Source organism: Coccinella septempunctata, chromosome 8 (assembly GCF_907165205.1).
Source record: "Coccinella septempunctata chromosome 8, icCocSept1.1, whole genome shotgun sequence".
Taxonomy (NCBI): domain Eukaryota; kingdom Metazoa; phylum Arthropoda; class Insecta; order Coleoptera; family Coccinellidae; genus Coccinella; species Coccinella septempunctata.
In genome coordinates this window covers 20,017,888-20,043,121 of record NC_058196.1, presented here as the reverse complement: position 1 = coordinate 20,043,121, position 25,234 = coordinate 20,017,888, and the positions used below count along the sequence as shown (strand labels likewise).

General features: G+C 36.5%; 1 protein-coding gene across 8 annotated transcripts in view; it reads left to right on the top strand.

Moving 5' to 3' along the window:
• LOC123319500 (disks large 1 tumor suppressor protein) overlaps positions 1 to 25,234 on the top strand; it is a 693,102-nt gene that overhangs the window by 469,461 nt on the left and 198,407 nt on the right. For all 8 annotated transcript variants that reach the window (XM_044906517.1, XM_044906515.1, XM_044906516.1 and 5 more), the window contains one exon: positions 20,786 to 20,827. In XM_044906517.1, coding sequence (XP_044762452.1) covers positions 20,786 to 20,827 — 42 coding nt within the window. The remainder of the gene's footprint in view (positions 1 to 20,785; positions 20,828 to 25,234) is intronic.

Below are 25,234 nucleotides of genomic sequence, written 5' to 3'. Positions count from 1 at the left end.
TCTACCCAGCCATACTGCTGAGGCTTTTGAGTCAGTCTGAAAGGAAAATGAGGTGTAATGAATCGACGTAACTCGAACGACGCAGACGCTTAATTTCGTGCAACACTTGTACACTTGAACTGACGTAACATCTGTTTGCGTCGTCGACTATCCAGACGCCAGGCGTCATCAGTGAAGACGTCGCCAAGAATAGTGACCACAGGTGCTCGAATTCCGATGCTTATGGGGACGTCAAGGAAAGCTGTCGTTCGTTCTTGATGCAACGCGAGATTTTTGTGTGACACAGCTGCCCGTTTTTAGTGTTACGAGAAAATGGAATTGAATTCGCGAAGATTAGATATAGTATCATACAGGGTGTTTCACGAGTAAACGGACTAATGAAAACCGCGTATAGAGGGCATTGAGCTGAGTTCAAACACAACTGATATAAGTGCCTTAGGTGCTCCATATCCTTTTTACAGGGGGTTTCCTGAAATTTCTCAAATATTGTTGTATTTAGCGATAACATTTTCGTTATCTGCATGTATGTAATCTCAAAATCATTGAATCATTGGGTTGCTCCAACTGTGGATCATGTTTTATGAAGTATTATTTTGTGGTCAAACGCCTCTAAGGAATAAAACTCTTCATGAAAATGGATTTAGAAATTCTTATTTGCAATGTTTTCCTCAACAAAAATTTATTTCATTGAATATATTCAACAATTATACTATACTCACTTAAAATTGTCATTCACAATGATACAATGTTTTGTAATTGATAATACACAAATATGGAAAACTACATCATCTTGAAGATAATAATCAAACCTTAATCTTCAGAATGAAATGTCTTTCTATGAACCACTAGTTGTCTAAAGTAGGAGTTCAAAATTATTTTCTCCTCTTTCTTTACACTTTTTGACCCCCTTTATAACTTCATAACTGCCTCATTTTATTACATGGGGATTTCTACTGAAGTCATCGCAGGTCAACATTTATTCGATCAGATAATAAGTGTTCTTTTGTCAGGATATCTGTTTCATAGAACTTTGTGTTCAAATAAACCCAAAGAAAGAAATCGAGGGGTGTTAGATCAAAAGATGTAGCAGGACAATGTAACAATATAAACGCAGTAGTAACAACAGTTGATTTTTCTCAATTTTCTCATACAAAGTGTGAAGGTAATTCTGAAATATGTAGTCAAAATTTGTGAGCATATGAAACAATTAAAAATATGATGAAACCTTCATCAAAGTTTTCTGCTGACTGACAACCAAGAAGGTAGGGACGCCAACGGTAGATCTCTCTCTCACTATTACATTATACATGGAGACAATTTAAAAATTCGAGAAGCCAATTATGTCGCAACAAGGAAGTTTTCAGGGAAAATGCCAGAACAGGTAAATTTTTATTCGGAGGGGGACATATTTTGAGAAAAATTTTAAGCCGAAATCTATTCAACCATAGGTGTAGGGGCTATCACCCCTAAATTCTTAATAAGGAATAGGGGGTGAGATTTACATGAATTCAAAGATCACTTTTCCCTCTACATGAATACTATGTTTTGCAAATTTGTTAAAAGAGGGGGATATATTTCGAGCAAAATTGTAAGCCGAAATCTCCTCAAACCTAGGAGTAGGTTCTATCACCCCTAAATTCTTCATAGGGAATAGAGGGTGAGCTATAAACCTCAATTGGAAGATAATATGTCCCTCTACATAATACTATCGTCTTCCAATTGAGGTTTAGCTCACCCTCTATTCCCTATGAAGAATTTAGGGGTGATAGAACCTTCTCCAAGGTTTGAGGAGATTTCCGCTTACAATTTTGCTCCCTATTGGGAGGGGTGACAACCCCTACACCTAAGAATGAGGAGTTTTTGGCTTACAATTCTGCTAGAAACATGCCCCCCTTCGAATAAGAATTGACCTGTTCCGGCATTTTCTCTGAAAACATCCTTGTCGAGACATAATTGGCCTGGCAAGTTTTCAAATTTTCAGCCCCTGTAACTACTTCAAGGACTCAATAAAAATTTGCAAACCATAGTATTCATGTAGAAGGTCTAGTGATCTGTCAATGGAGGTAAATCTCACCCCTTATTCCCTATTAATAATTTAGGGGTGATAGCCCCTGCACCTAGGGTTGAGGAGATTTCGGCTTACAATCCTTCTCAAAATATGTCCCCCTACGAATAGAAGTTGACCTGTTCCGGCAGTTTCTCTGAAATCATCCTTGACGTGTCATAATTATACTGGCAAGTTTTCAAATGGTCACCCTGTACTGTATTCACATAAACGTCGTTCAGTAGGCAGTAGCTCTATGCAGCATACGTGTAACTATATAATTCTCAGATTATAAAAATTTTCTATTTTCATTTCACCAAATATGTATGCAATTATATGAATTTGATTTCATTGACGTAATGGGGAATTGAAATACATATAACAATTGATTTTACCAGAAAATGGTGCATTTTATCCAATCGAGGAGTTTCTTTTTTATATGAAAAATATTGGAATTCAATAATATCATATCGAAGGAATAAATATTCAATGTAACAGAATGTGACGGTTATTTTTACTCCATACCACCCTAATTTGATACACCCAACCCAATTGAATTGAAATTTTCGTCATATTTTTAATATGAGTGATATAATCACTCTATACAGAGTGATTCATAACTATTGGGACAAAGGCTAAGCCGAGGGCTAAGGGCAGATTGTTTGGACCAAAATATGGCGATAGAACCAAACATACCTCAATAAAATTTTGCTGTGAAAAAAAATAGAGGGCGTTAAAGTTGAATTTTTTATAAGGGGACAAAATTATATTTTCTTCGAAGTTCGAAAGTCCTTTATTAAAAGAATTAGAAAAGGCATAGAAGTCGGAGAAGGCCACGTAGAACATTTAATTTAAGTTTATTCTTTTTATGTTACATTGTTTTTAATTAGGCTTTATCGTCGAAATAAATATTAAATAAATAAATCGTTACTTCAAATCCCCTTCGGATGCTCTGAACTGTTCAATTGTGTTTTTCTTTAAAACGGATAAAAAAATATACAGTGAAATTATTAGCAAAAAACGAAAAAAAATATTTAACTTTAACGCCGTCTATCTTTTTCCACAGCTATATTTTATTGAGGTTTATTTGGTCTTATCGCCATATTTTGGTACAAACTATCTGCCCTTAGCCTATGTCTCAAAAGTTATGAATCACCCTGTACATATTCTCAAATTACAGAATATAATAGAATCATCTATTCCAGAATCAACCAATAACTGAACCTACTCAATATACTTTCAAAATGACGTAGTGGTTGAGTAGAATCTAATAATTTTATTATTCAAACCATAGAAATGTTTGCATAGACTATGACTGAGGAACGCTACGCTTCATTTCTAGTTCATTTCCAATAAAGATTCCAATTTTTCTCAGTAAAAAAAGCCGGATTTCCCTGAAGAAAATCACGGCATTTATCCGGCCTAATCACATTACGGAACTCGCGATACTGTAGGAATTACAAGTGGTAGCATTTGCATAAAAATTCAGGAATTGGAAGTGATGTTGGAAAACGCGGAAAAAATCCGACTGAGCCCCAATTAGAATCGCATTAAACGCGGTTTCAGAAACGAGATAACAATTAAATTCGGTTCCGATAAACAAACCATCTCAACTGCTTTAAGAGAAGCGTAAGACGACGCGATGGGATTAATTGTTCTTCGGCTTTTTCGCGGGGAGATCTACATTTTAATTAAGGAATTATCTGTTATTCCACAGTTTGTTCTTAAGTTTCCTTTAAGAAGAGGATGCTTCGATGGTATACTTTTCACGGTCATATTTCAGTTGATCTGTCCTGCGGTTCAAATGATGAAAGAGCTTAACGTAGCAATTCAAGATTTGTAGAAAACAATACAATTTTTCAATAGCAGCTTGGGAGCTCAAGAGGCAAATTCCAGATTTACTCGAGCGTGTCAGATTAATATAAGGGGAGATACCTTGGACCCTGTAGATTACCTCTTCCAAAATTTATATCTGTATATAGGGGGACAGCCTGTCAGAATAGTAAAAAAAAACGATCATTGTACATACTCGATCGTGTCAGATTAAGATACTATGTGGTTAATTACATGTTAAAAAGTATATATTTTCTTAATCTGACAATTTGGGCGTGACGAAAATGTGTGAGAGGGCGCCAACCTTGCAAAAAAAAAAACGTCACGTGTATACTCTCGAGCGCGGTTGCATTTTTTTGAATTTGTATCTAATGATTCAAGAATAACGGAAAAAATATAGTCGGACAGTTTCAGCAAACCGAAACAATGAAAATTGCCCATAAAGGTCACAAAAATCGGTTTTTTTCAATTTGCTCCTCTCCTGGGCTTTAAATTGTTTTCGCATTCATAATAAAAGTTGTAGAGCATAACATTCTCTAAAAATTTTGTCCGAAGCAATTTTTCCTACGTTCGAAAGTTTTCCAGATAAATGTCGATGAATGCTCATCACACTGGGTTTCTACATTGACCTCGACCTTTCGCATGTGTGGCTAAGCTCTTCGCTCTCACCACTCTCTAGCTTGAAAACGGCTAAGAGTACCTAAAATTGCTTCGAACAAAAGTTGTATAGAATTTTATTATCTACAACTTTCTCAATGAATACAAAAACGATTAGTGGAAGGGAGATATTCTAAAAAAATGCATTTTTATCATCTTCAAAGTGTCAGATTAAGAAAACCCCCCTTGATTAGTCTAAGATTAATGGTTCAACACGTCTGCAACAAAGAGATTAACCATCTGTATGAAAATCTGGCACGTTCAAGTATGTAAAACTAACGATTTTGTTTGTTGATCCGTGATTTCTCTGGAATTTTATTTATTTCTTCATTGTTATGAATGAGTAAAGCTAATAAATAACTACCTTCACTAAACTCATACTTCATGATATGAATTGTGGTATTTTATTGTATATAAATCAGACAATTCTTATTAATTTATCATAGATTTGTAGAAACATTTTTGAAAAATCATCAAAAACAACAATAACTGTGTTGACACATAACCTACAATAAAACTCTTAACGATTTGTCAAAATAAGCTGAACGTTCGTTGCCGTGGGGCACAAAAAGCATTTCATTGAACCGGTGTGTGTTAAAGTTTTTGATTTTTATACTTTTACAGATACTGAGAAGATGCCTGCTTTTTGTTATGTAGTCAAGTGGGATGATATAAAGGTTGATTTTGACAAATCGTTAGACTACCCTATGAGCTCTGAGATCCACGCTTACTGTAGCCATGGAGTGTCTGCTGGGATTACCTCCTTTACACCTTGGTGACTATGAAGACAGCTCTAAGAGTTTGGGAACAGGGACAATGAATGGCGTTATAGAGGACTGTTCAGCGAGCACGCGAAGGCTCTCAAGATGGTGGAGGATGCCAACGCATCCCTTTTCCATAGAGGAGACCGCGCGGGCACCAGCTTCTACTTCGCCAAGCCCTACAGGGTAATTGTTCCCGACAGAGACCTATGGTCTACACCAAACAGGCTTCTTGTGCCTTTAAGGTCCACTTGGTTCACCGATGACTCTGTGTTGCCCAGAGGGACTGGAGTGGGAATTGTGGGACCTCGTTTCAACCTGTCCATCCCCCTAGGGAAGCATTGTGCCATAGTGCAGGCTGAACTGTACGCTGTTCTGCTCTGCACACTGGAGAATATCCGCAGAGGGTACTCCGGTAAACACATCTTTATTTGTTATGACAGTCAGGGAACCCTGGAATCCCTTTCTGTGGAAAGAGTTAACTCATACCTAGTAGAGGAACGAGGAGGCTCTACGAGAGCTGGGCTCTGGTAACATTGTGAAAGTTATCTGTCGTCCGGCGCACGCGGGAGTTTTTGGAAACGAGAAGGCAGGCATACTTGCTAAGCGGGAAGCCCGCTCAGCTTTCGTTGGTCCTGGACCGGAGCTGCCCATTTGTCGACAGGAAATTTTTCTCTGAATGGAGCACGGGAAGTGGTCTCCGGCAGTCGAGGCTTCTCATTGAGAGACCGTTCTCTATGCCTGAGATAAAAAAACTCCTGGCTCTTGAGAGCAAAAAACTGAGTCTGGTGACTTGGGCAATAACTGGTCATCTGTTTAATAAACACTTGAATAGAATGAGAGAGACCGGCTGTGCCGCTGGTGCAGGAGCACGGATGAAACGGTTGAACACATTCTGTTCTTCTGTAGCAACCTTGAAGACTTAAGGATGACACACCTAAGAAACACAACACCCATAACTCCTGTGGTGAGAGGGACTTCTCTCTGTCGATTTGTGTGTGTTTGAGTCTCTCTAACTACAAGCGGACGAACAATGGGTCACGAGGCCTCAGTTCAGCCCAGTGGGGCACCGCACGTAGAAGAAGAAGAAGAAGAAGACATCAAAAAGCATCAAGCAGAAATAAATAGAACAAAAACTACAAATCAAAAAATGCAGCAGTAAAAGAAACGTAAATCAAAGTGATGTCATTGTCAACTGTCAATGGATGTGAGTTAAACAATTTGAAGTCCAGCAGATCAAGAATTGAACTTTTCTGATAGAAAAACACGATAAGCGGTAATTCAATTCAATTGATCGGAGCAAGTTAGGAAAAAACGAAAACGGAAATACCAACACCTCTATACGAGGAGGAACGTGAATAGCTTGCCTTTTGGAGAGTGGATTCCCTGACAGCCGAATACACGACTGTACCCTTCCTGTTTTCATTCCTTCCCTGCTTCCTAATTAGTCCAAATTAATTCAATGAAGCTCGAGGAAAAAAGTGTACAAGTTTCTATCAATAGTTAACACACAATTCTTGTAAAGTCAGCAGAGGCTTCTTGAATAGAATGAGAGAGACCGGCTGTGCCGCTGGTGCAGGAGCACGGATGAAACGGTTGAACACATTCTGTTCTTCTGTAGCAGCCTTAGAGAGTTAAAGATGACACACCTATACTTCATTCACTTTTATTTTAGCAGTCGGTTGGCCATGGAAATTTGACACATTTCACTCTGTATAGTACGAAAATGTGGGGTTATGAAGCTTGTCAAAACATTTTTGGGTTTTAAATCAACGCTATGTTGCCCGTTCTACGTAAAAGTTTGTGTTATTACGTATTTTATCAGAATGTCGAATCTCTTCGGAAAATATGTGACGAACATAATTGAAGTTTATACAAACTGATTGAAGGCATACCAAATCCAGTTAATTACATGGAAAATACAAGAGATGAGTATAATATCATAATATGCATTAGCTTGAGGATAGTTAATGTTCGTTATCTTCTTTGGCTTACATCATTTGTAGATTTCAAAAATATCAACCCGAAGATGAAATGCATATGATGCAGTGGTTGGGAATGGGTATCTCCCGAAGGAATCAACAGATAATTACAAGAATGTTAAATTCTTCGACAAAAATCATCTTGCATCAATATAAGTAAGAGGAATTGAAGGAAGTTTCAAGTTAAGATGAACTTCACCTCTGAACAGAAATTTCACATGAATAAACAAGTAACAGGGCAACTTGCGCGTATTTGTGGCTATTCATCTTAATACATTGATGTAATAATAATATTTAGGTATTTATTGGTATCTTAAGACATTTACATTGTTTAGGACAAGTCAAATGAAAAATAGAAAATTCCATTTTAGGGAACTTATTCTCCGATGACATTTATCGAAAATCCTGTAGTAAACTTTTCGCATCAATTTACTCAAACATAAAATTCTCAAATGCCACCACTTTTTTGGGTCTCCCAATAGAAGGAAATTCTTTGTCATCCTCTTCATTTACAATCTTTCTGATTGTGGAGATATTCAGCTGAAATATAAGTCGTTTAGATTCAGATGAAACATTATATAAATTCTCTTACATTGAATATGTTCGCTACCGTCTGACGTATTGTGGATTTTAGAATATCAGGGTATAACTATTTGAATGAGCGGACCTGAATTCTAAATAGCACTTCCTGAAACACTGTCTCTTTTTTCAATCACTTTCGGCATGTTCGTAATAAAAATTGATATTAGTTGTGGCAACGGCGTTATGATATTAACGACATTTCATTAGTGCCAACCTAATTTCGTTCTAGTTACAAAAACTTGAGAAAATTATTTCATGGCCAACCGACAGCTAAAATAAATTTGAATGAAGTATAGGAAACACAACACCCATAACTCCTGTAGTGAGAGGGACTCCTCTCCATCGACTTGTGGAATTTTTCTCAGCGTGTCTCAGAGGTTGAGTCTCTTCAACTACAAGCGGATGAACAATGGGTCACTAGGCCTCAGTTCGGCCCGGTAGGGCACCGCACGTAGAAGAACAAGAAGAAGAAGTACCGAGAGAAGTACCCAATGAAGGCAGTTCATTTCAAATTAGCGCCAAAATTCCCTGCTTTTTATTGAATTTTATTGAACTCTCAGCGATTCCAGCGCCCCCTAATTTCTCGCTAGCATGTTAGTCCAAAATTCCCAACGGTTTCAGAAATTATTGTGTCACGCAATTTTCTCCAAGCCTATCACCTTGTTGCTTGATGCTGAAAAATTGAAATACTTCACGATCGCTTTTGTCCCAATCGTAAAAAGTAACCCCGACTGAATCCATGAGGATAGAAGCTATGAATAATAAATCCTCTTATTTTCCAAGAACCCTCGAAACCTACATCCAATCCTGTTGAATTTCATAGTTCATCCTCCAGGAATCCGCGCACCTCCCTCCCAATTTCCCAGGAGCCGTAATAACTTGAAAGGGCCGTGGAAAAAAAATCGCGAACACCTCAAGTCACGTACGGACAAATCCATATCGAATTGCCGAACGTTTAGGGGCGCCATCCCGCGCGTCGGGAAGCGAAAATAAAGAGTCGTTTTTATTCCCACCCCTTTAGGGATCGCGTGACGGGACGTTTTATTTTATTGACGCCGCCGGAGCTCCGGTATTTTGGGGGATGTTTATGTCCGTCGCACGGCGTTGCCGAAAAACCTGCCGGGATCGTGTGTAGCTTTGTGAGCCCTGCGGGATTCGAACCTCCGGCCTCGTCGCATGTTTAATTCAAATTGAAACGAATTGCGGGCGTCATTTTCGGCTACGTTTTTGCGTTATTCGAGTCGTTTTTTGCCGGCGTTGCGTTCGTTATCGGTATCTCTGGCACTAATTCGCTCAGTTAAACCCTTTTCCGGGTTTTATGACCTTCCGTTCGATACTGAAAGTTCTGTAGGTAGGTGTTTCGCCAATTACCTTTTTGCCTGACCGATGCCACAGACCGATCTGCACGTCAGATACTAAAAAGGAGTTCCACACATCCGAAGTGATTTTTATTGTCGACGTGAAATCTAAATTAGAGGAGAGTGCCCTTATATCGCACCCTTTTTTTGAATGTCTCATATCTTTGAAGGAAATTATTTCAGAGCTCTGATTATGAGCTTCCAATATAGAGTCATTCGGGGCAACTGTGCGCAGTTTTGACTTTCAAGCCATACCCTGTTTCAAATGTTGAAGCTAGGAAAATTAAAACATATTGATAAGATAGAGAATTTTCTAATCTATAAAAAAAGATCAGAAAGCCAACAAATCGAAAACGTTTTCTTTCCGCAAAAAGAAATTTAATGGTGAAAGTCGAAGTGTGTTCACATGCCCCGTATTGCGGGTAAGTGTGCGCACCCTTACGGGGTAAGTGAACGCAGTGCTTAGTGTACCACACAATTAAAACAAATTACAAAATAATGTCATCAAAATGTAACAATATTAGAGAAATGCTGTTTATTGTCAATACTGAAGCGCCTTTTTATAAGCACTGCATTATTGTTCGTGCCACAATTCCTGGTGAACACAACACTTGATACATTCCCCTGTTGGTGGCTCTTCATATTTTTCCGAACAAATAGGACAATATTGATCGAGTCTCAACCAAGAAAATCAACAATGTCATAATTCATTCCTCACTGAACTAATGCACATATAATGAATCTATGCGCACACTTACCCGCAGACACTCTTCCCAGTAAGCCAAAATTTGAATTGACGTTCATATAGAGTTGAGCAGCTAAGAGAACCTAAAATTTTTTATTATATATTTAGATTAATATGCCCATGATCAAATAAAATATTGTTTAACACTGTAGGACTCGGAACTTGGACCTGGCAGAATTTGCAGAGATGCTGAAAATTAACAAGAAAACTAGTGAATTTGATTGATTGCAAATAAAAAGTTAGCGAAACGTCGCACGGCGCACTCCTATGAAAAACTAATTTGGGGATTCTGTGCCCTTGCTTCACCCAAATGAACCCCTCTTTCATACATTGCATAGTCGAGATATACGCACTGCGCACACTTACCCACTGCGCTCAGTTACCCCGAATGACTCTATGTGATTATCAATAAAACAACAAATGGTATCAAAAGTTTATTTGAAAAAACATAAATCAACTGTATTAATGAAGAACAAATAGTTAACACATTTTGTTAAAACTGAATATGGTACCCTAATATCGCATATCCGATAATAGGACACATTTGGGTGGACGATATTAGGACGCCTCATTCAGTCAAAGAGAAGTCACGTACAAACTTCTTCTTCCTTTCCGAATTGGAGCATTCTTCATGCCCCCATTTCAAACACTGACAACATCTAATCCATTTTTCACCTTTTGAGTCTTCTGAGAACGGGGTGCGATATTAGGGCACACTACACTTCAAAGGTTAGAATAGTGAAAACATAATTTATATCAACTTCTAATATTATTCTGTGCGCTCTAAATACAGTTCAGAGCTTATAAATACAGCGGACCCTCTGAAAAACTCCGTATAGAAATATTGAGAAAAAAGGTTTTTGACCATTTTCTATTATTTATATTGATACAAACCATATGATGTTATATATTTTTGAAATCAGTAAAAATTAAGCCTTCAAAAAATTGTACAGAAATCTAGTGTTCCCATTTAAAAAAACATAACTTTGGGTCATAGCTTCGTAATTAAAAATCCTGCTAAAAAGGCAAGCACGCCACTGGATTCTACTGAAAAAAGTGCCTGTATAATGTTTTAATTTTAATTTCAGAGCTCTATCATCTCATCAGTATTAGCGGAGATATAAATTCATTTCGAAATCGCCATTATTCCAATTTTCGCTTATAACTAGAAAACAAAAGAAGTTGGCCGAAAATGACTACTACTCTTGTTAGTTTCTCAGAAAAAGAGAACGTGAATGGGGTATCAAATTTCGTCTATTTCTACTGGTTTGAAAGCTGTAGTGCTAAAACATCGAAATTTGCCCACCCTGTACAGGGCGGGCAAATTGTTTTAGCACTACAGCTATAGCTATAACAAGAGTTATAAGCTGGTTTAAAGGCTTCTCTTCACAAACCTTTTAGGGCTTTCACTCCCAATCTCTGAAACAAAATTAATTAAAAATGAAATCAACGATTTGCTCCTGCGTGAATTCTTGCACTAATTTGTCAGGAGCAAATTAACTAGAAAAAATTGTTGCCTGACAATGAACTCAAAATAAATAACGTTGAAACTATTATTCTTCGTAACGTTTCGGAGTCTATATCAGACTCCTTCATCAGACGAAAAAATCTACTTTTGAAAATCTTCTGGAATTGTCGCTTTTTGTCTGACATTAATTGTCAACACACAGAAACAGAGACTGCACAGAAACGTTGATTCATTTAATTTTGAAATTACCGGATGACAGTTCCTTCTTTAATAAATTGATCCAAAATAAATTTCAATCGATATCTGGTTTAAAGGCTGTAGTGTTCGTCAAAAGTTGAAATCATAGAAATATTGAGAAAATAGGTATTTGACCATACTGAAAGGATCTCGAGAACTATAGCAGCTAGAAGAAAACTTATAACACATTCTCGAGTTAATTTTTCTTGATTGATCCAAAACTGAAAACAGATCTAGTCTAACGCTCATAGATATTGAGTCAAATCGAAAATTGAGAAATTGTCATTTTTCAATGAAGCTGAATAACTCGCTTGTTCGAGCTCGTATTCGAGATCCGTTGTTACTTTCTACAAGCACTTTTTTATGAGGAATTCGAATATGATATTATTGAATTTTTCGATCCAGTCATTCTCGAGATACGACAGGGAATTTTGATTTCTCAAATGTAAACTATAGTGGAAAGTTCTTTCATTTTGCTGAAATTTTTCTGCCGATTTCAAAAATGTATCATAGGTCGCTATTCACTTGAATATTACACTATAAAAAAATTTAATACTCATTCCTGCTATTTATTTTCTATTTTAACTCTTTTTTCTGGGAAACCAAGTAAATATAAATTCATTTCTATGGTCGACGATGCGTCAATGAACCTGATGTGATTTGAACAATGAATTAAAGCAGACAACGATGAAACGGCTGACGATTTATGAACGAAACTATCGATTGATTATGTGCTCTCATCAAAATCCATTCCATAAAGCGTGATTGCACAGACGATGCCTTGCTGTATTGTGCCGTTAAACCAGGACTCCATATGAATTTCGTGCCTTAATCGAATATCCGTGACTAATCCTTGTTGAAATTTATGGGACGATAACTATTCAATTGAAGTAGGTGGTCAAGTACAGTATTTCATCACACATGGGTGCACCTTCTGGTGGAATATTCAATTTTATCAGTTCCCGCACGTTTTCTTTTATCGTTTAACTTGATGTACAGGGTGGGCAAAATTGGTGATACCTAAACTGCAACTTTTTAACCCAACGAGATAAAGAAAAATGAATGTACCATTCATGTCGTCTTTTTTCGAAAAACTAATAATGCCGTCAACTGCATTCCTCTATCTTCTTTTGTTTTTGAGTTATAGGCCAAAATTTAAATTTGGGCGATTTCAACATTGGTCATTATCTCCGTTTCTGTTTGTGCTAGGATGTTGAAATGAGGACACAATACAGACACTTTTTTATAGCAATCTAGTGGCCAACTATGATTTTTTTCCCACAGGTTTAATTGCTGAGCTATAACATAAAGTTGTGTTTTTTCTTGTGGAAACAGTAGTTTAAAATGACTTAGAAAGAATCGCCATTTTTTTACCGTTTCAGAAATATATTATATATTACCCTCAGTCTTTCTAAATCATTTCAAACTACTGTTTTCACAAGAAAAAACACATGTTTATGTTATAGCTCAGCAAATATACCTGTTGGAAAAAATCATAGTACGCCACTGGATTCCTATCAAAAAAGTGTCTGTATAATGTTTTCATTTCAACATCCTAGCTTAAACAGAAAATAATAATGACCAAAGTTGAAATTTTAATTTTGGCCTATAACTCGACAACAAAAGAAGATAGCTGCATTATTAATTTCTCCAAAAAAGACTACCGTATGTGCCATGCATTTCCCTCTATCTCGTTGGGTCGAAAAAGTTGTAATTCAGGTATATCACCAATTTTGCCCATATGAAGTATAGAATAAATTCATTTGCTTGCATGTGATACAATACCTACATGAAAAACGGCTTTTTGAAGATTTTTTGTGCAAAATGCAAAGCGCGGCATATCTTGCTCCTTAGCACAATTTTTAAAGTGTGAGTAATTTTATCGCCGGAACAGGTAAATTTCTATTTGTAGGAGACATATTTTGAGCAGAATTGGAAGCCGAAACCATCTCAACTCTAGGAGTAGGAGCTATCACCCCTAAATTCTCAATAGGGAATTGGGGGTGAGATTTACCTCAATTGACAGATCACTTGACCCTCTATATGAATACCATGGTTTGTAGGGAATAGAAGGTGAGCTACATCTCAATTGGAAGACAACAGTATTATGAAGAGGGAAATATTGTCTTCTATAATAATTGAGGTTTAGCTCACCCTCTATTCCTTATGAGGAATTTAGGGGTGATAGCCCCTACACCTAGGTTTGAGTTTTGCACAAAATATGTCTCCCACTCTGTTCCGGCTTTGTCTCTTAAAACATCCTGGCCTGGCAAGTTTTCAAGTTGTCAGTAATTGTAACTATTTCAAGGACTCAATAAAAATTTGCAAACCATAGTAATCATGTAGAGAGTCAAGTGATCTTTCAATTGAGGTACAGCTCACCCCTATTTCCTATTGAGAATTTAGGGGTGATAGCTCCTACTCCTAGGGTTGAGAAGATTTCGGCTTACAATTTTGCTCAAAATATGTCCCCCTCCCTTTAAAAGTTGACCTGTTCCGACACTTACTCTGAAAACATCCTTGTCGAGACATAATTAGCCTGGCAAGTTTTCAAATTGTCACCTCCTGTAAATACTTCAAGGAATAAATAAAAATTTGCGAATCATACTATTCATGTAGAGGGACAAGTGATCTTTCAATTGAGGTAAATCTCACCCCCTATTGTATATCAAGAATTTAGGGGTGATAGCCCCTACACCTAGGGTTGAGGAGCTTTCGGCTTACAATTCTTCTCGAAATATATCCCCCTCCGAATAAAAATTGACCTGTTCCAGCATTTTCTCTGAAAACATCCTTGTCGCGACATAATTGGCCTGGCAAGTTTTTAAATTGTCACCCGGTATAGTCTGGTTGAATGCTACAAAAGGTGAGGAAAATCTCGATCGGAAAACCAGTGGATAAACAGAAGCTGCCCTCAGAAGCCGATGATATAGTATGGGTACATAAGAGGTTAGGGTAATATGCATGAGTTGGGTCAAGAATCCACCATAACTCACGCGTACGTGTTTTCAGGTCGTGCGAAGCCCAAGCTGTGCATAATTCAGTTGCAGCTCCTCGATCCAGAACCATCGAGTGCTATAAAATATTTATACAACCATACGTTCATCATTGAGAAATGAGTTGACCTGGGAAACCCGCGTTCATCAATCATTCAAATACTGGCGGAAGATTGGGGGAAAAAGGTATACAAAAGGGTCCTTCGCTTCTGGGAAACGAACGGGTAATTTTTTTTTTGCGGCGAGACGTGTCAGCGCTCTGACATGAAGAATTGTTCTTTGGACTTGTATTTCATTTGTAATAATTGAGTTCTGAATTGTAAGGGTCGAGCGGAATTTTTCCTGACGCTTCTGGTTTTTTTCTACGTAGAAATGCGTTTCATTGAGACTGTGTTTAGCAGCATTTCACCATTTGAAGGGGAGTTTCTGTTATATTATCCTGGCTGTACCTAATTTCGATAATTAAAAAGTCGATATAGAGCTAATTTGACCAGACCGACCAAAATTTGAACGCAGACTGTATGGTATTTGCCAATGGAGTTGAATATAAGTTCAGTATTTCATTTCGGTTGTCATGATTTTATTTTTGAGGTGGAATATTTTTTATCTAAGGTCGTATAAGAAATCCTCGAAGAAATCATTCTCAATTTTTTTTATACTTTGTAATTTTGGAAGTTTTTTATAGGTGATTTTTCACGAAACGCTTTATTTTGACCAGTTCTACTTTTTGCTAAAAATTAACCTCATCTTACAGTCTGTGCAGGGTGAGTTTTTGACACGCACAAATATATCAACAGCAGATTCTTGAGGTCAAAAAAAACACTTTTTTCCCATACAATTTTTTCCGAATCTGATCGGTTCGAAAGAAACAGGCTGTTGAAAAACCATAATTCATTCATTCATTTATTGCTGTATCTCGTAACCGAGAATAAACCTACAAAAAGATTGAAAAAAAATCGGTGCTATCAAACCCTAATTTCCTAGGGCTACTTGCGACTCTATGCCCTCCTGTGACTGAAGAGACCCAGCCGCGATCTACAGATCCTTCCACACACCGGGCATGGATAGTCACCAACCAGATCTGGCCTGTATTCTTCTCGAGTCTCCATTATAACTGTGGATCAAAGACATCCACTCTGATCTATCTAACGCTAGTTGTTCCCAGTTATGATTGGCATCAACTGATTTAAAAGATTGATGCAGTATATCCTCAAACCGCTTATACTGGCCTCCTGGTTTTTGAGCTCCCTCTGTGAAAACGCCATAGAGAGCTAATTTGGGAAGTCTTGTGTCTTGCATCCTCAGAATGTGGCCTCTCCATCTGAGTCGGGCCCTCGTTACTTGAGTCTCAATTGTTATACAACTCGCGCGTTGCAAAACTTCTGCATTCGAAACTTTGTGGAACCATCTGATGTGCATTATTTGTCTTAGATGACGTTGTTGCGTTTGTTCAGGTTGTTTAATATGTGTGTAGGGTATCCAGCTTTCGCTTTCGTAAAGAAGCGTTGGGAGGACCACTGCTTTATAAACAGCTGTCGTGATTTTGAAATACTCTGTCCTTTAGCTTCCAGAATGCCCGTGATGCCAAATTGATACGGTTGTGTATTTCCGTGTCAAGGTTAGGCCTATTATTTATGAAGCTTCCCAAGTATTTGAACTGCTCGACCTGTTTTAGAGTTTCATCCTCCAGGCTGATATCTGTTTGAAGGTTTTCTGGGGGACTTACCAGGATTTTGGTTTTGTCAATATTGAGTCTAAGGCCTAAAGCTTCGTATATATGTTTATAGGTGTCTAACATTATCTGTAGATCCTCTGAGCTGCTAGCGATAAGTACGCAGTTGTCTGCATATTGAAGTTCCGTGATAAACTTGGTACGGGTTTTTGCTCTGAGGTGCTTCAGGTCAAACATGCCTCCATCAAATCTGAATCTCATTCCAACACCTCTTGCAAGCATACTCATGTCAGCAATTATCGAGACTGCTATAGTGAAAATATTGAACAGTAAAGGCCCTAACACTCATTCTTGTTTTATTTCAGAGTTGGTTGAGAAATGGTAGGTTGTAGAGCCATTATGCTGTATTCTAGCGGTGTTTTTGGTATGGAGGCTTTTACACACGGCTAAGAATCTTTCGGGTACTCCAAGGCGTCCCATGATTTTCCACAGCGCTTTCCGATTCACCATAAACGGTTTCATCGAATTAAATGAATTCCGGAATATATTTTACGAGGTTCATTTCATGATTTTTTTTTAAGACAAGATATCACCCATGTCTTCCAGTTTTCTCATTATGACCATTTCCTACCATAAAATACCAAAAATTCAAAGAATTCAACTCTTATTGAAATGTTGGACGCTATCTAATGGACATTTGAACGTTTTGTAAAATTAAAGTATTTTTCATATTATTTTCTTGTATAATATGTCGTTTTCGAGTAATTTGGTGTTAAAAAATTCTAAAGCAACTGCGAAATTTGAAAAATTGGTTACTTTGGCTGAATACATTCTGTTTAAAAGATCCACAGATGTGTAGTGTGACAGATTTATCTAGATATTCTGATGGTAATGTAATATTGTTATTCCAGGGGTTGCATGTTTATGAAAATATGCGAATCGAAAAAAATAACATGAGAAAAAAGTGTTTCTTTTGACTTCAAGCATCTACTGTTGAAATATTTGTTCAAGTCCTAGACATACGTCCAGTTGCAGGAAAGTCCATTAAAATTTAATACTTCATTAAAATCTTAATCCTCCATTTTTCCCTTCAAAAATGACAGTTTTAAAATTTTGATGGGACATCAAATCTTAATGGACTTTCCTGCAACTGGGCCTCAGCCTGTATATGTGACAAAAGTGACCAGCTCTTCAAGGGATTTGGTTGAGGTCCAACACCATAGCGAATGACCAAAATCGTTATTCCTCCCAGCAAGAACAATTCCACCTCACTTGATATCGATAAGTTACGGGTCGTGACACAAACGTTCTGTTATAAATTACAGGTGAACAAAGAGGGCGTGAACGATTTATTCACCCCGTAGTTGCATTTCAGACGCAACACAGCCAATATTTCACCTGTGGCCGCTGAAATAGGAACGGTAGGAATTAACCTCCCTCATATCTCCAACGGAAGATGTATGGAGATGGACGCGAGATCGACGAAGGAACGCGCATATATCAGATCCTGGGTTAGAACCAATCTGACGAATTGTCTGAATTATTCATCGCTGCGTGGAATGCTGATGAAGGACTGAACAATTCACCTGACCCTATTGCATGTACAGTAGTAGTAGGGTTGTTTCCCGTGCAGAGTTTTGCAACTCTGCACTGCACGGTTTTTGAACCATTGATTAGAGGTTTCTCTGTGATTTATACAGGGCGTTTTTGAATTGATGCGAAAGATTTCAAAGGGTGTTTTTTTAGCAAAAATTGAGGGGGGGTCTTTCATATAACTTTCTGTTCAACACCCTTTTCCCTCCTTTGCAGCTCTTCTTTCAATAAAGTTTAATTTAGTTGTTGAAAATGTTTGAAGTCATTATAAAACTGTCTAAAGTTGGTCATATGACAGCAGCTCACTTGATTTTTTTTTCAATAAATGATAGCCTCTGTGAATTTATGGGAAAACAGTCTGAGCAGTATTTTATTTTTTGTGATCAAACTAACAACTTAATGATGAGGAGTCAAGACATGAAAAAGTTGCAAATTAAGTATGTATTTTTAACTCAATTTTTTGAATAGGAGAATATGGGCGTATTAAAAAAGTTCTTATGCGAAATATTATAGTTTTTTTCAGCCCCTTGTAAAGGTTAAAAAAACACTCAAGAACTGCCTTATTATTGGTATCAGTTATCAGCAAAATTTCATTCTTTTAAATTCCTCCAAAGTAGATATATTGAAAAAAAACAAATTTTTTACCTAATTTTAAAGTCCCATAACTTGAAGGAAAAAGGGTGTTGAAGAAGAAGTTATATGAAAGCCTCTCCTTAATTTAATCACCCATTGAATTCACCCTGCAGAAAAATACCTTTGTTCTGTGAAAAATAGACAGATTTTCGTTAGTTTCTTTGTACAGGATGGTCCAGATATTAACCAAGAAATTTGAACCACGTTTTCTTCGTCAAAAATAAGCCCTAGTTTGTCAAATGAACATAAGTATGTCGAAAAATGCCGAGATACAGGGTGTTAAAATTAGAAAAAAAATATATTTTTCATTATTAACTTTTACACTGGTTAAAATATTCCTATGTAATTTTGGACATAGGTTTCAAGCACTTCTTGCATCAAATTATTTTTTTAAATTCTACTCTTGGAGTTCGTACTGCATCGAGATTCAATATTTTAAGACAAAAAAGTTATGCCACTGGTTTTTCCAACAGTAAAAAGTACTCTTGAAATCTTCACTTATTTGAAGAAAATTCGATCTCTTGACTTATTGACGTACGAGGCACTGTTTCCGAGTAAAGAATAAAACTCATTCTCATGCAGGAGGCAGGAGGAAATCGCTAAAATTTGATATGGTACATAATAATAAAACTATCTTTGCAAAAGGGAGCCACACTCAAATACGAATTTAAAGATGTTCGAAGCATGAACCATTTTGCTGAAAACATAATTTTAACAAGCTGTATCTCAGAGGGGAAGCATTTCTCGACATGTGTTTATATGACAAACTAGGGCTTATTAGTCCGGGAGGATTATTATAGTTTTGACCTATAATACGTGGTTAAAATTTTTTGGTTGGGATCTAGACCACCCTATACACTGTACATAACAAAGGGACTGCTAGAATTGCTCAGTGGATATAGAACTCCACAAACTGAATGAGGATTAGGGGTTTAAATATCCCATAAGGATATTGCTTCCAGAGATATAGGGTGATATGAAAACTTCTAAAACTATGAACTCCCATTTGTCAAATCTTTCCCTGATATTTCACAAGCTTCTGATTCTACATCAGCTCAAGAAAAGAATTCGAGAAAATTGCAGACTCATATTGAAAAATTTCAATTTACGTGATAAGAATATCGCTAGGTATATGAAATAAAAATTCGAATGGAAATTTGAAAAGAGCGAAAAACTGTTTCCTAACAAATATATTCCTAAAAATTATCTCCAATAAATTCATTAATACTGAGTGTTCTGTTTCTTATGTCACTTAGTATTAAACTGTGTATATTTCTTTCAAATGGTTCTCTTTCAAAAATAACAAGATACAGTTTCTTAATTCCAACAATCGAACACAAAATCTATTACCTACAGAATCCGAAAAATAGAAGCCGTTAATTATTGAAGAAAAATGTGCAAGATACTCAGGTGACATTCAACAAAAACTCTTTCACCTTTAGATTGCGATTCATTATACGATTCCGAGTAATGAACTAATATAACGGAGTTGTAAATTAAGAAATAACAACCTCAGTTTATGTTTCCACAAACCGAAATGTCTCTCAGACCTTCATCAAATCATACGAATTTTATATCGAAGGGCGCAGAAATAACCCCAAATGGTGTGACTATGATATTCCGTCTTTGGAATAAATTTCCTTACAAACCGACGATTCGAGACTTTATGGGCCTTTATTTTTCTATCAGCAGACCTAAAAGAAAACAACCCTTCGAAAGAGGGGGCGCGAGTTACTTGATTGAAACTTTTTCCGCCTCTCGAGTCTAAACTCCATAATATGCGCCGAGATTTTCCCTTCATATGTAAGAGTTTCCGCTTTATTGAAAATCTTCAAAGAGCATCAGTAAACATTATCTGAAAGAAGCGAATTCGAGTTGGAAAACAGCCCTCCGAGTCTCACTTGTTTGTTTGCATTCTGCCCCATAAAGCGAACTGCTTCCGATTCACTTTCCCTCAGTTGGAGTGGTTCGCGCGGAACGAATGTAAAAATGCTTCTTTTCCCGTTTATGTTCGTTGTTGCGGCCGCATCTGGCATCTTGGCGTCTTCGAAAGACGAAAGACGTCAGCAGCGCCTTTCAAGTGCTGATGTTCGAGAATTACGCTGCCAGAATTAATGTTTGTTACGGGGATATCATCGGCACGACATTCTGTTCTTGTTCTGAATTTATGTGTTTTTATTCAATCTGGTAGAACTTGCATCTTATTGGTTTTTTTTTGTTTCAGGCACATTCTCCCCTTCTTGGGTCGGGGGAAAATAACAAGCCAGTAAGTATCTCCTTATTCTGCTATTGATTTATTCTTGAAAAATAACGAGATACAGTATTTCACGACTTTATTTTCCACTAATCCTAAAACTCTAAATTCTAATTTAATAGCTACTCATTTATGTACCAAGGACGAAAAACTGTCTATTACAGTCGGGCCTGCAAATTGATAGACGAGGCGTTCTTAACCCTTAATAACCTGAGTTATGATCACTATTCTAATTGAATAAAAATTCTTTATAGAGTGTACAAGACAAAAACAACTCAATTTCTGTTTGAAAATTGTATGGTTTTTGTTTGAGAAAAATGGTGTTACATATATGTAACGCTAAAAGCTACAGTTACTGAGAAATAAAATAGATTTGCCAGTGAAATTTGCGTTACATATGTGTAACACTAGGTTATTATGGGTTAATTCACTCATAAAATGTAGCAGATTTCGTAAAGAATTAATTTGTCAAGTGCAAATGACACTTATTGTCATAGACACTTATGTTTTTATCAAATCCTGGCTGTCGAAATTGATTAAAGCGCCACTCTCGCATCTGCAAGTGAGCGAGCAACAGAGCGGACGAAAAGTGTATGGGGACGAAAATTACTGGCCTTCAAGAATAGTCGACTTTTCGCTCCGACCTAAGTTTTCTGGAAAACGATCTAGGTGGCTGTGAATGTAGTGAACTTTTATACTCATGTTACAGCCGAGAATATTAAAATTTGAAAGCATATTTTCCACTAATTCTACGTAATTCTCTGCTTTATGATTGCCAAGAAAATTTTGTACTACTTGAACAAATGAACTCCAAGCGTTAGATTCAGTCTCGTTCATTGATGTGGTGAATTGTGGATCTTCAACAAGTTGCCTTATTTGAGGACCATCAAATATACCAGCTTTTAGTTTTTCCGTGCTAATGCCAGGAAATTCACGTGACAAATACCCAAAACAATTTACATCTCGATTTGAAGCCTTCACAAATTGCTTCATTAGGCCTAGCTTGATATGCAAGGGCGGAAGTAAGATTTTTTCCCTCGAAACCAAAGGTTCGTTGATCACGTTTTGTATTCCTTGAATCATGACATCTCTTGAAGGCCAATTTTTGTTAACCCAGTGCTCATTTTTAGCTCTGCTGTCCCAAAGGCACAAAAAACAAGGATATTTTGTATAACCACTCTGCTGTCCAAGGAGGAAGTTAATCATTTTTAAATCAACACAAATTGACCACTGATGTTCTTCGTATTTAATTTTTCTCAAAACTAATGCTATTGTTTCATATTCTTCCTTCATGGTAGTAGAATGACCAATAGGAATTGAGCTATATTTGTTACCGTTATGTAAAAGAACACATTTTAAACTACGTTTTGAACTGTCAATAATGTCCTTCATCAGAAAAAAATTTATACCATTTAACCTGTAACGTGTATCTCAGAAACTAGAGCTGATAGAAAAAATCTGGTGGCATTTTTGGAATCAGCACATTAAAAACATCTAAAATCAGATGTTAGATTTCCGGCACCAATTTTTTTTTTCATTTTGTTGGCCTGTGTAGTATGTCATTTTTTGTTTTGGGCGACGAAAAAATTAGTTATAGAAACTTTTTTTCAATTCGTTATACACAACAAAATAATCGACTCAACTTTCATAGATCCTTCGAACCGTAGTAAGGATTTCGATATTTAAAATTTTTTATCACGTAGAATGATTTCACTGAACTCAATAATTTCTTTTAATTTGTCAACAATGAAATTGATCAAGAAAATATAAAATTCTGTAATTTTCTATAATTGTTTGTTTTTCTTGTCAAATGTGACCACCACAGTTAATAATTTTTAAGTCTATAGTGACTTTGACGACAATTATTGACTCGATGGCTGTTGCCAAATTGTTATACTTAGTGGCGTTCGATATTTGTGAAGAAACACTTCTTAAATCGGAATTTTCATATCTGAATGCAGATAAAACACAATAACTGTATATGTTGAAATGAAAAAATATTGTATATTCTGATATCTCAATGATATACAGGGTGGGCAAAATGGTCTATTGAGGGGGTCTCTAGAACTATTAGAGCCAGAAATATCGGTTGACACATTTCCGAGCTCTTTTTCAGAAAATCAAGAAATTGTGCAAACCGTAGCCTTCTACGATTTTTCGTTTTTGAGTTATTAGCAAAAAATTAGATTCTGACGATTTCGAATAGTTCCCATAACTTTTTGTCATTGAAATTACAAATCTGAAATTTGAACCTTCTCAGGCATTTTTATACGTAAAATCAACTGACAAAAGATTTTTTCCAATTCAAAATAACAAATTCAATGAAAGTGTGCATTTAAAAAACATAAGTTCGCCTAATGATTCGAAATGAAAAAATATTTTTAGGTCGTCAGTGGATTCTACGTAAAAAAGTGCATGTAGAAGGTCCAAGTTTCATATCTGTAAATTCAAAGACAAAAAAGTTATGAGAACTTTTCGAAATCGTCAAAATCTCATTTTTTGCTAATAACTCAAAAAAGAAGAATCGAAGTCGGCTACGGTTTCCACCATTCTTCGTTTCTCTGAAAAAGAGGTCGGAAATTTATCATCATTCGTTATCCCCTCTACTGAAACAACGAATTTTGCCCACCCTGTATATTCTAAAATTTATAATACTAAAACATCCAACTTTTTTTTAATGAAATTTATTAGTTTTTTTGTTCCCGGTCATTTTGATTTTTAGGTTAATTTGTGAATACTATTGACGAGTAAATCCTGTTGGTATTCCTTGTACCATAAATAAATTCCAGGTGGATGGAACTCGACGACAACCACTTTTGGGTTATGATATCATATTTAGATTAATGGAGAGAGATTAAATCTTTCTCGGGAAAAACTGCGGCGTTGCCTTATTAATATTACGTATAGAAAGTGCGAAAATCTCGGCAAAATTATTTTAGCGTGAAATTCACGTACGGAGTGGGCAAAATTTTTTTTATAACGAAAAGGAATAATAATTCACCATTTGCAACATATGTTTAACTTGATATACTCTTCAAAAATGGTAATGATAAATTAGGATTGCCGTTCGCGAAAGTTATCGATAACTTTATATCTCAAACTTGGGACACGCTGTATAACATTTCCGCAGTCCTAAAAGAGCGCAATTTAAAATACTAATCGACCTGTCCGAGAATAAGAGAATCGCACCGTATATTCACAGTTTTACCCAAGTATCTCGCGCAAAATATTGTTCAAATCAATCAATTCTATCCCAATATCATCAACCCCTTGATTTATTCTCTCTTGCCTTGAAAATCTAGTTAGGTGGTTTATTTTCTTGGGGAAACTCAACCTTATAACTTTGAGATGTGCTTCATGAAAAAAAAAAAAAACTAAGTGACATCCCTCTCATAGTTTGTTAGGCCTCCAGAGGTTATCAAGAATGGAAATATTTTCTAGAGAGTAATTCTATAACATTTCCAAATGGAAGTGTACCACGCTTTACTTCGAGCATATGTTCCATAAGGAAAATTAAATGTAAGTGGTGCTGTTTCTCGGAAATAATTCGATCTCGGATTCGATGAAGCATTCATTTGGTGAAGTTATTGAATTATTTCCGGGCTTGCCCTTGTTTCATTATATCTTGAAAATGTATCGAATGTTTCATTTGCCTCATTAAGAAACTCACCGATAAAAGTCCTCTGAATTATTCCCGAAAATATATCCAAAGTTGCTTGCTACCACATCGTTTTTTTTTTTGTTCAACGTTGTTTACACAATTTTATCGGACATAAAATCGATAGCAATAATATTTGAAGTGTTTCCACGTTTTACCAACGATTCACTTCTTATGTAATCAAACCACATCATCCTCAAATTTGGGTCTTCAGGAAAGCCAAGCATACACTTCATTTTGTCTTATTCAAATTAAGAATGAACATACAAAAAAAAAGAAACTAAACTGTGAAACTCCATCTCAACACCTTTCTTTCGTTCAAGATTCAACACTTCTCTATAAAATATCCCAAAAACTAAGAAGCTTCTGATAAAATTTATACTTACAAATCAATTTGCACAACAAAACAAAAACTACGAGAACAAGTGCCATAAAACACTTTTTCTATATCGTACGACACCACGACAAGTTTCTGCCAGAAGTAGCGCTATCTTATTCTATGATTAATCCATTCGCTGAGTGTCTATTCCGTGCATTTTAATACTTCATTGGAATTTCAGCTTGAAATCTGTAGATACTTCTTTTAATCCCATGCATGTTCTATGCAATTCAAATCTGGTGAGTGCGGAGGTATTGGTAAATGTGGAATACCAAGTTCTTCGCGCGCATTCTCAACTATGGCTGCACGGTGCGGTCTAGCGTTATCGTCTAGAAATTGAAAAGTTTCACCAATAGCAGCGTGAAAATTTAGCACAACATTG